This window comes from Halyomorpha halys, unplaced genomic scaffold (assembly GCF_000696795.3).
Source record: "Halyomorpha halys isolate HHAL.00 unplaced genomic scaffold, Hhal_1.1 Scaffold1054.1, whole genome shotgun sequence".
NCBI lineage: Eukaryota > Metazoa > Arthropoda > Insecta > Hemiptera > Pentatomidae > Halyomorpha > Halyomorpha halys.
Window position 1 is genome coordinate 109,287 of NW_027111400.1, and position 12,854 is coordinate 122,140.

The 12,854-nt window shown below is 33.6% G+C and overlaps 1 protein-coding gene across 1 annotated transcript in view; it reads left to right on the forward strand.

Annotated features, from left to right (window-relative positions):
• Nucleotides 1-1,050: 1,050 nt before the first annotated feature.
• The window catches only part of LOC106688117 (protein FAM184A), a gene marked incomplete in the record, with an annotated part of 76,799 nt that continues 64,995 nt past the window's right edge, over nt 1,051-12,854 (forward strand). Inside the window, 1 exon segment of the mRNA XM_067049402.1 lies at nt 1,051-2,805. Coding sequence (XP_066905503.1) covers nt 1,391-2,805 — 1,415 coding nt within the window.

Here is a 12,854-nt window from a genome sequence, read left to right on the forward strand (position 1 = left end):
ATTTGGGTTCCTTCTCAATAGCTCTATAATCTTTTCAATATAAACATATAATTGAAATAATACTTTTAATAAAGTTGTTACTTATAAATAACATATGTGTATTATAAATAACTGTCTTGAGTGTGATATAATAGTATCCCTTTTAGCTGTTGATGTGAGATGTTCTACCTCTGGTCTACATTATTTTATCTTTTTCATCCCTGATGATGCCTAAAATGGCGATAAGTTGATTGATTATTTATTGTTATTTGAGGTACTTAAGGTATTTATTGTGGATATTATCCCAACAATGACTGTTGTCACTTTTTAGAGTTCAATATAGGGATCCAAATAAATTAATTAAAATATCTAATGTATAAGTTCTAGATTATTTTAATTTACTTAATCTTAGTTGTTTGCGAAACTAAACTAATTTTGCTATTTTTTATCTAGTTATGATTATTTGAGATATGCATATATTATTTTATCATGACTTTTATCCATTTTATTATGTATTCTTCTTTTTTATTTTTGTTTATGTACATATAGTGTGATAGTACATGTACATGTAGTATGATAGTACATGATTATGCGTACAGTCCTAATAGTCATTGCACTCGAGTGTAGCATATTTTATTATTTCAATAAAAAATAAATAATATCTAATGATATAAATCTGTCGGTGGGAAAATACCTGATCCTTTGATTAAAATGCACACGTCACCCGTCACCCGTTCTCTAATGATAGCTGGAACGTGAAAAATACACAACGTAATATGAAACTACTTTTAGTTCCTGTTTTTAGAAATAAAAAATTTAATTTAGTTGACAGTTTTAGGATTATTTCAGAATTTAAAGGGAGGTTTCAAAGATTAATGACTGTTTCCTTGCAACTGCCATGCTCCGGAGCTCTTTAAATAACTGCAGAGGAAATAAAGGAAAGAAAACTACTGAAAATAGTTAGCGCTCCTTAGAAGAGGATTTTCCGACTGACGTCAAGGCTGGAGCGGTGGGAGGTCCCGATGGCCAGATGATCAGTTCTGTACGTTCGGCTGTACTGAGGGGGCGTCTCATTGCATGCCCTTAGTCTATCCAGTATTGTAGTTGAGGTTTCTTTTTTCTTTCTTCTTTTTTTAAATTAATTTAAAAAATAAATAATCGTGTTAGTAATATGAAGCTTATAAAGACGAAATAGGTCGGTGACAGCTTCATAAATCACGAGTGGGGTTATCTTGGGAGACGGAAATAGAAGGCAGTGGAATTATTTTAGTCGCTGGAGGAGGTTTGCGAGTGACTAGTTCTAGAAGGGCTCAGTCCGTTCGAGAGACCCGGCGTCTAAAGTGGTTTGGGCTAGAGCCAGCTGATATTTCTGTTGCCGCTTCTTCCGGATGCAGCTCGACTCCTTCACAACATGTTCAACTTCTTCAAGCGCAAAAAGGACAAGAAGAAGCGCGGGGGTCGCAAGGAGCGGGGGCAAGAAGTGGGCGTGACCGCGCAGCGCGGGGATGGACAGTTCGCAACACCTGAGTCAGTAGTGTCCGGCGAGTCAACAGGAGAGGATCAGTCGGAACAAAGAGATATCACGTCGGGGAGCGAGGCCCCAGGAGTCATGGGGAACGACATATCCAAGCCTATATCGACCCTTCAAGGGTTACCTGACATACCCTTCATCGAGATTGACCGTGTGCCAGATGATCGTGTCAATAAGTTACCCACCTCGGAAAAGGTACCTAAAGTGCCCGAGGCTAAATCTCCCGAAACTGATAAAACTGAACGAGAAATGAAGATTAATATGAACGAACTGAGTCAATTACAAAGTCCTTATCTAGTCAAAAGAGTGAGTGAGTTAGAAAACATGGAAAAGCCCGTTATCACTGATTTTGAAAATTCCGCTGAATGTGAATCGGGGTGCGAAAAGTACGTCATTTGTGACGAAGCCTCGCCAGCCAATGAAACTGTAGAAGAGAAGAGTGTCACCGCGAACGACGATACGAGCCTTGCCAGGGAGGGATCAGTTGCCAGCTGTGAGGAATATAGCTCGGTCGAGGGGGGCCCAGTCGAAACGGGACGCGCCGAAGAGAACATGTACAGGGTCACTGAGGGCGGTGGAGCTCTCAGCTGTGGCGAAGTATACGACAGGCTCAAGTCGAGTTCGGAAGGAGACTTGTTCTCGTTAAAGAGAGGCTGTGAAATTGTGAAAAGTAGTGACGACCAGATCGAAGAGAGCGGGGAGTCGAGTGAGGGCGAGTTATCGGAAAGTGAACAGAGTGAGTCGGATAACGTAGTGAAGAACGATTCGGGCTGCTGGGATCAGAGGGAGTCCAGTCTAATTGTATTCAAGAATGAAACTCAAGCGAGCCAAGTCAGTTCAGATAGCGGAATAACTGACAGGTCAAGAGAGAAGAAACGGGTCAAGTGGGCCGACATAGACGGGAAAAGGGAATTGACCTATGCACGCGAAGGCTCGGTCTGTTCCAGCGAGGAAGAGGAGTCTGACGACGAGGAACCGGAAAAAGAGAAACAGGACGACGAGGAAGACGACAGCGAAGACGAAGAAGAGAGTGAAGAAGAAGAAGAAGAAGAAGAAGAGGGTAATAATTTGACCAAGATAATATTAATTGATAAAACTGTAAAAGACAATCATCCGGAACCCGAATCATCGAGTTCATCTGAAGAGGATAGTGAAGAGGAAGAAAATGAAGGAATAACGAGTTTTAATGAAGTGAACGTTGAGCCGGCAGTCCAAAAGTCAGAGGATCCTAAGGAGGATTCCGAGGACGAATCTGAAGAAGAAAGTAGTTTGGAAGAGAGTGGCAACGAAGACGAGTAAGTAGATGTTACTATCATATACGTTATTTTACTCTTTTAACTTATAACATCCAATAAGTAGATATTACTATCATATACGTTATTTTACTCTTTTAACTTATAACATCCAGTAAGTAGATATTACTATCATATACGTTATTTTACTCTTTTAACTTATAACATCCAGTAAGTAGATATTACTATCATATACGTTATTTTACTCTTTTAACTTATAACATCAATTTTATTATAAATGTCAACATTTAATTATTTTTAAAAAATCGATTTAAGTTAAATATTTCTAATGTTAAATCTAGCCATAACCTCTAAATAGCAATTTGTTGGACCGAAGCGCCAAAACAATACGGAAAACCTCCTTGGACTAAATTTAGATCCAGCCAACTTCTATATTACTATTTTTCAAAAACCCAATCATTTACTATTGAGTTCCCAAACTGTATGACTGGAAATTCATTATGAAAAAAAATATCAGATTGAAATAATTATGATAATTAAATAAACCCCATATTATTTATCATTAGTGATAATAGTTGTGACTACTGAGTCATAACTACAATATAGTAGCCATCAGATTTAGAGGTTCAAACAATGGCGATCCCTGCCAAAGTTATATCTAGTCTAATAGAAATCTAAGAGGAAATTGGCTTATCTATTTAGAAAGCGGTGAACTGCTTGTGTTTCCATCCCTTCCTTATACATTATCATCTTAATAACAATTATAATATTAATTGATGATTGGAATTGAATTTAATTTGATTGCATATATGGCCGACAGTTGTACGAGAGGGACCAACTCAAGCCAAACCTGTAACCTGACACAGGCACTAAATTAACTCTGTCAGAAATAAACATAACCTAAAGACTTTTTAATTACTATCTAATTATGTAACCAGAACAAAAAGTTTATATTTTTTCTTCTTAATATTAGAACTATTTATTACTCCCCTCAAAGTAAAATTTAGACTGTAAGGATTTTTATTATTCATTATCAATTTATCTTATGAACTTAAACCTGCTGAGGAAATTTATATTATTATCATATATTTCCGACATATTTTTTTTTTAAATTATATTTTATAATAAATTTTAAATTTATTAAATAAATCAAATTGTATCCTTGCATAGTCTGAACACTTTTTATTTCATCAACAGTCCAACGTTTTGGTCATTCCCAAGGACAATCTTCAATATAAATTCACACCTCACATCAAAATTTAAAAAAATGTTCTGCAGGTTATTCTGCCAAGACTATTAATTATAAGTCAAACACAGCCTATGAAAGGTCAATTATTAGAGAGTCATATTTATTATTAATAAGCTTGCCTAAGCTTCAAAAATCATAAATATTTAAAACTTTTAATTTTCAATTTATCCACACTATCAATACCATATAAACAAACTATTTCAGAAATAGTTTGATAGTGTGGATAAATTGAAAAGTTTTAAATATTTATGAATTTGGAAAAAAATAAAAAGTTTTAAAATGTGTTAATAAAAAGTGTTGAGACCATACAAGGATACAATTTTGATTTATTTAATAAATAATTACCAGTCTTAAGAAATTGAAAAAATTATATTTAAAATAAATTTGAAAATTATATTACCATTGTAGATGGCCACGGGACCTTCTAATTTAAATTAATGCTTGAAGTTCCTCCAAGGGTGGTTCCTTCCCAAGATTTTCAAGTGTAAATGAAACATACAACATATTTACTTATTGGATTTATTATTTGTACAGTTCTAAATCACATTAAATAAATAAAAATATGCATATATTACCATTGGGAAAATTAAAAAAAAAAACGCGTGTAAAGTTACAAAATATGTTACTAATTTTGATCAGTTTTACTCTATACAGTATTACTCTAAACAGTATTACTCTATACAGTATTACTCTAAATAGATACTCAATATTCGATATTAATATTTTTTACCTTGTTAATAGAAGGGTCTATGTGAATTTTGTGTTTAAGCCATTTGTTAATTCCGAACCGGGGGAGTAAAAAGTGAAATTATGAACAATGTCCAAATATATGAATTTTGTGTTTATGCCATTTGTCAATTCCGAAAACGATGGGAGTAAAAAATAAAATGAAGTCCAATGCCCTGATCTTACAAGATTTCAACTTGGAAGCTTTTTCAAAGGGCCTTAAAATAAAATAAAAATTCACTTACTAACCTTGCTTACGTCCCTCAGTTTTCTCTAGATCAGTCAGCTTAAAATATTTTTTGTTTGCGAAAAAAAAAAATTATAGACCAGGGAAGACGAAAATTGTGAATAAAAATTTTTATTTTTCTGTCACTGTAGGATCTGGTATTTTAGGGGTGGTTATATCAAGTGTAACTTTTACATTTAAAAAAATACAAACGATATCAAAGTATTTATCAGACGGGGCGGTATATGCTTTCCCTGTTGGAATAGAATGTATTTCTATTTTTCTTTTTTAGTTATTTTTAAAATTCTATACCATTTTGTAATTTATACATTGTTTACTATTGTCAACAATGAGAACGGGTTATTTTATTTTCTAAATTAACAAAAAATAAAACCATCCATAAATACCTAAATGTTCCTTATGTAACCGATCTAGCCTGAACCCGATATTATTCCTTCCATAATAAACTCCCTAACCACCCAAACCCACTCGTTTCTAACCTTGCTTCCTCTTCCATTCCTGGCAATCTTCCGAAGCGCCTGAAAAGAAGATGGCCTCGTGACCTTATATTATAAACTGTTTTTAGAGTTCTACTACTGGGTAGTTTCTCTACATTCTGTATCATATCATTATGTCATTATGATCAAATTTACTGGTTGTATTTTTTTTTTATACAGTTGTAAATATCTATAAATAAATAAAATAAAAAAAAAATTAACAAAATTATACATAGATACTTTAGAGGAAGATTTTTCGAAACTTGGTCATTTAAGCCCTGTTAGTCCATTTAAATGGGGATAAAACCTCTCTGATATTAAATACCACTTAGTTACTCATTGAGTCACCGGGTTTAATTAAAATAGAGCCGTCTTAAGGTAAATCGAAAAAATGTGAATAATCGATTCTTTAAAGTGGCACATTCGGTCACTTGATTTTATCGAAAAGTTGCTGTCACATCCCAGACCATGTCGTCTCCCTAAACATGTAAGATTGGTACTTTTGGTGTTGGTGAGCTAGGCTGTTCATACACCCACTGAGCTTTTTGTGAAACTAGGTTTTTTTTTGTACTCAGGGACCCCAAAACATGTTTTTCTGTCGAAAACTGGAATTTTGCAAGATCACAATACTTCCCCTTACTACATATTCCATGTATGGAGAAATGAAAATAAAAATCGCCTATATGCACTCAAACAGATTTACTCAAAACAAATAAAATGGACATTGGCCTTTCCTTTAACTAGTTACATAAATACATTTCTTTTTTTTTCATCTTAGGAATCCACTCTATCTTTATTTATTTTCTGTTTTACAGTTTTTATGGTCGACTTAGAATTAATAATTTAAAGCCTTGGGTCTTATTGGTTACCACTATTGGATCTTTACGTCAATACCTGGTAAACCTACTTTCACGAAATAAATTATGAAAAATATTGTGTTTTTTTTTTTTTTGTAAATTAAAATTATTTACTTATTAATTATATCAAACATAATAAAATATAGTATCTAATGTTTTATTATGATTTTCACAAAACTCAAAAATGCAATAATATAGAAGTTTTAAATGTTTCACATATTGTATATTATAAACTCTTGTAGGTAAGATAAAAAACCCAATTTTTCGGTGCATATGAGAGTCATGAAGTTGCTAAAACGTTCTTTCGTGAATTTTCGCTTAAATTCAAGGTTTTCCCTACATTTAAACCTTGATAATTATAATTTAATTTTCTTATTGGCATTTTAATTATATTTATGTATTTATAATTGAATTTATAGATTCCAGTAAGCAAATTATTTAGCATTAGTCTAATATCTTAGATGCGCAAATAAATTTCTACTACGCTTCAGAAAAAACGTGTCATTGAAAACATTTCAAGATTCCATCGCTGATGTCATCAAAGCTAATGGAGATAAACAGGCCCGTACCTTGGTAGAGATCTGTTGTGATGACATCACAGTATGATCACAATGGTTCCTTAGGTTTTTACAACAGCACAAGACTAAACCTCTTTAGCAGATATCAATAAGATAAGAAGCCTAAAGGTGTCCATGATCGTTGTCATGACAGCTTCACGTCCATTCAAGAAGGTTCGCTACTGTACAATTTGTTTGATTGTCCATGATCGTTGTCATGACAGCTTCACGCCCATTCAAGAAGGTTTACTAATTACTACACAAGTTGTTTGATAAGCGTTAAATTATTTTGTAGAAAGGTGTTTATTGGAGAACTGAGCTCATGGTGTAGAAATAAAACGTAGCCAAAAAGCAGTGTAAAGAACCTTTAAGTGCTCTTGATAAAAAACCTGCTAGTTTTTTAACTAAATTCCCAAGCTGAAGTGTTATATTTTGTCATTTTAACTTTCTTAAAAATGTTTGCTTGAAATGTGCAGTATTTTATAAAACAATAAAATATATTATAATAAAAAAAAGATTATATTATATTTATATAGTAATTACAATTTTTCTTTTTGTGTAAAAACTATCTGCTGCAAACTACTTTCCATGTTTTCACTAAAAGGAAGTAAATTCAATAAATATTAGATTGGTTAACGTTCTAAAATACACAAATTATGACTATAACAGTATAACAGACTATAGAGGGTTTATCTTTAAATTTTCTAAACTTTGTCGTATCGTTGAAATTTGGATTGTTTTGAATTTTTTTAAAAATTGAACTTGAAAATTTGAAAAAGAAGCCAGCCTAAGGATTGATATATATGTGCATATTTCTCAATTTGCCAGCCCACACCTTGAGGTGGATATTGACCATTCTGGACCAGAAACTCATTAAATTATTATTAATAATATGCTTTATATAGCCAGTGCATTCCAAAGTAAAATGTTTTAATATATAAGAAGATGGTGAGGGTTGCGGTCAAAAGTGAAACAAAAATAGTTTACAACTATTTATTTTCCAACGTTTCGTCCCACTTTGCAGGGCTTCATCAGGGCTAAAAAGATACAAAATGAAACTATGATAAGATACAATGATAGGAATAAAAATAAAAAGATACAATGAAAAGAATAAAAAACAGGTAACAAAGGCAAGAGTAAAAGTTTCATATAAAAATACGTAAAATATAAAGCTAAAAAAGTACAGGAGATGTATATAAAACAAAAACAATACGGGGACAGAAAAAAAAAAAAAGTTTCATTATCCTAAGGTATAGCACTTCTGAGTCATTAAGTTAATGTTAAACCCTTAAAGACATTAAACATTAAGTTAATGTAAACCCTTAAAGACATTAAACATTAATGTCATACACAAACAGAAAGTGATTTTGTGTGGATAATTTTAATATAAGAAGAATTAGATATTTATGATTTTAAATTTTTTAAAAAATAGGTTTTTAACTTATAATTAATGAATGACCTGGGCAGAATAGCCTACAAAAGTAATTCTAAATTTAATGTGAGGAAGAATTTATAATTGAAGATGCCCTTGAGGATGGGTAAAATGGCCAAAACGTTGGACTGTTAAAAAAAAAAGGGTTGAGACAAAAAAAGGATACAAGTTTTGATTTATTTAATAAATAATTACCTTGTCTCAAGAAATTGAAATAATATAATTAAATTAAAGTAAATGTAAACCCTTTCAATCTTTTTTTTATAACCCCATTCTGATTTACGGGGAGGTGGTTTATCTGGAGGCAACCACCGTATTTTTACTATGGTGGGGGGTCAAGTTTTAATTCTGTGGGGCCGCCATAGGCATAAAAATCAACTCTACATTTCTGACACGATCCGGGACCACTACAGTCTTGAGCCTCTACAGTCGTTCTGGCTCCCTCAGCTACAGGCGTAAGAGACTGCTTGTTTAAAAAAAATAGCTTCCATTGTTACTAGACAAAAAAGGAAACATTTTAAATTATTATTTTTTAGCCCTAGGTTATTATAATTTGTCGACGGAACAAAAAATCACTTTTCATTATAAATTGACCAAAAAGCAATTATTTTTATTCTTGATATGGACGGACCCCATAGGCATGCGCTATTCCTGTCACAGAATGTCACTATGCAAATTGATAATATTTGTGATAAAATTACGCCATTGTCATCTCTCCTTCATTAAATTTCCCACGGGAGACACAATGCCCTTTGACTATTTGGGTGGGTGCGTGGTTATTTTGCGCTGTACTGCAATTGGTTATTTTAGTAATTCAATATTTCTGGGATAGAACGTGGTAAAGTTTTGAGTTGTTCAAATTCTCGCACATTTATTAAAAGTTGGCTTCTGTTTTAAACTGAGACTAAGCCAAATTATAATCCAGGCTTCGAGATTAAATACACTTATGTTTATAAATATATACTTATATTATTTAGAAATATTTTTGAGGCAGAATATAAATATATATAAATTCATTCTTTAACATGTTTGTTGTACCTATGCTATAAAATCATTGGATGTCACACAATAACGAGGCGTGAGATAGCTCGCTGGATGCTGGGGTACTATCTCCATACCTTAGTGGCTAGACCAGATCTTCCATCCATCTCCTCTTCAGTTTTCTGACACCTGGAATTTAGGTTGTTATTACGTAATGTAGCGGTTAGTTATTGTGTCTATGTACTTTATCGCGGAAACGTTAGTGAGAAGGGCAGGAGTGGCAAACGTTTCGTTAGTTAGGGCAGGGGTGACAAATAATATGTTAGTCTGTAGGGCAAGGATGGACAACGTTTCGTTAGTTAAGGCAGGAGTAGCAAATGTTATGTTAGTCTGTAGGGCATGGGTGACAAACGTTACATTAGTTATGGCAGGGATGGCAAATGTGATGTTAGTCTGTAGGGCATGGGTGACAAACGTTACGTTAGTTAGGGCAGGGGTGGCAAATGTTATGTTAGTCAGTAGGGCAGGGATGGTAAACGTTTTTCATTGTGCTATTTTTTTTATTTCTGATGCACCGTTCCTTGCTAGGGTTTGGAAAGTAAGGATAGTATCTGCATCACTTTGAGTTGGAAAAAGTTAATTATTGTACGCTAGTATATTAAAGTGACAATCTACAATGATCTGAGGTCATACAGTGATCTCTTCGTGGTGGTGCTACGGTCGTCGGATCTCGTCTGGTGAAGATGAAGGTGCAATGTGCCACTGGTTGGACACATCGCTTGTAGGTTTCCCTTTGACTCAGAGCTACGTGAGACTCTAATTTTTCCTAGAACTTTACAAAATAATTATTAAAAATAACTGAAATAGTAATTACAAACTTTATGTGCTTTCTTTTGACTATTTTCCATAAGGATATTCTGTATTAGTAATTTAAAAGGACTTGAAGGATCAGACTGTGGATCAGGGGTGAGGGTGGTATAACTGAATTGGGAAGGCAGTGGATCACAGGCGTAGATAGCACAGAGCAAATGTATTGGGGCGTTGGACGTCGGGAGCCAGTGGAAGATCAGATTATAAAACGAAAAGAAATTATTATGTAAGCTATTAAAAGATTCCCTCAATAAAAAAAAAAGTAATAATTCGATATTACCTTAGGTAGGAGCATTGTTGAGGAGAAACAAATTTGTAAATAAAAATCCCAATTCCTCTTGTCATGTACCACCGCAGTTTCTTCGCTTCTCTATGGAAAATATTTATTCTGCTACGCATAGATGTCTAAGGATCAGTAAGATATTGATTTCCCTAAATAAATTTACTAACTTCTGATTATTAATAAGCTATATCTCGAGAACTATTGAACACAAATAGCTCTATTAGGAATCATATTACAGCAAATTACTCTAATTTAAATGATGTGCTGTTAGTGTTGAAGGTAATTTTAAAGATATAGAACGCCGAATCAAAAATTATTTTTTTAAACAGTCTCCATTTTTTATTCCTCTTAACTATAGTTGGCAGTTTCCATTAAATAAATCATACATTCGGGTGAAATAACTGACCTTTTTTCCCTCTTGGGCTCTTGGACAATGGGTTAGAGTCCGGTTGTACAAGATAATTTATCTTTTTCCTTATCGGTGGTGGATCTACTACACAATCGGATACCATCCAGGAGGCACTACCCAGCCTCTATCAAGCGATACATGATTCTTTTCTTTTTATGGTCAGGAGAAAATGTAGTGGTTAGTAAGGTTGTTGACTACTACACCTAATTGTATAACCGTTGATCAAGAAATACTACTTCCACGGTAAGTTAAAACCCGTACCGAACCTTTCTGGGACTGTAATTATTTAATTTGTGCGATTATCATGGGCAGAGAAGATTAATTATGTCCTAATGTAAAAAATCGAAAACTTGTTTCGATTTAAAACACATAAATTTCGATGGATGGTAATGGACGATATACCTGTTCTCTACTAACTAGTCGCGGCCAAATTCGGATTCGGTTACTGACTAAAGAGATCTAGGGCAAGGGTACGACCGTCGTACGGCTTAACTGTGTCAAATATTTTTGGTTTTTTATGTTCCGATATTAATAAATAATTTTACAGGACGGTCTGTTATCGCAAAAGTAAATCTTGCTTTAAACAAGGTACTTTCTGTTATAAATATACACTAGCATGAAAAACAAAAAACAACTTACTGCGATACCAAACTAATTGAAATAATATTTATATAATTTTTAAATTACACTTGATCCATTATATTATTTTTTATGAAATAATTCTTGAAGATAAGTATCATTTATATTTTTTTCCCCAAGCATTTTATGATTTTAATTTATTCTTATTATATTGTTAATTTCCCTAGGAATGTTTATTACATATACATTAGCATTAAAAACAAAACAGAATCTTTGATTACAGACAGGACTTGATCGCTGAGCATGTTGGGACGAGGGCTCGTTGGTTCAGAAGGTTGTTCGATTCCCACCTGTGTCAGTCAATATATTTTAACAATGTAATAACAAAAAGTCAAAAGTAAGAATAATTCGTCAAAGATAAAATTTGAGATGTTATGATCCAATAAATGTAGATTACAAAAATCGAAAAAAAAATCAGTTCGTCGAAAACTTTAGTGCCGATGTTTTTAGATTTGGCACCCGGGACCTCCAAGGTTGATGTAACACGAAGATGATCTTCGCTTAATATTCATCTATCCAACGTCGATAGTTAAATCAAGAGATAAAACAAAACTACAAAATATGTGTTTTCCTAAAAATAGTAAAATGGCTTCAATACGATCTTGCTAGACTGATAAACAAGTATACACGATACCACAAGGTTGTCTTTCGAGACGACTTTATCTTTCAGGAATAATATCGGAGAGATTGATGCCCGCTGGCTCAGAGAAGTTAATGCTAGAACACTTGGGAAGAAATGGAGGGAATAAACATCCCCGTCGGGAAGGCCAGGGAACTGACCAGAATAGCGAGATTTATCGCTCTCCGCCATCTTCTCGGGGGAACACTCGCAAAATATTTGTACGGGCGAATGGCCCATTCCGTCCCAAAGTTACTTCTCTCTTCCGATCAAAAAGCCATTTGAAATGTTTGATCTTTTCGATTGGCATAGAGGTAGAATAAACCTGGTCTGATCAACATTGTTTCAGAGAAATCGATACATCGAAATAATTATTGATAGCTCGTCAAAAACAGAAGTAAAAATATCTAAAGGTGTGTGTGTGTGTGTGTGTTTAGTAGATACCGACATTTATTTAGATGGCCACTGAAGATAACTTCACCCTAACCTTTCTACACCATATGGAACGTACAACGAAGGTGATAAAGATTTTTTTAGTAATGCGAAGCGGCTATAATTCGATCACGCCATGTCAAAACCTGACGACTATAAGCATGGAAAACTGATAAATAAATTCAAGTGGAACGATAAGCTACAGAGTTCATGTAATAAATGAAAAACGAGAAAAATTATAAGTCGCACACCTTTAAAGAATTATCATATTTATGTAGAAGGGCTTTGGGAGTGGGCAGCTCAGTAGTAAGGCA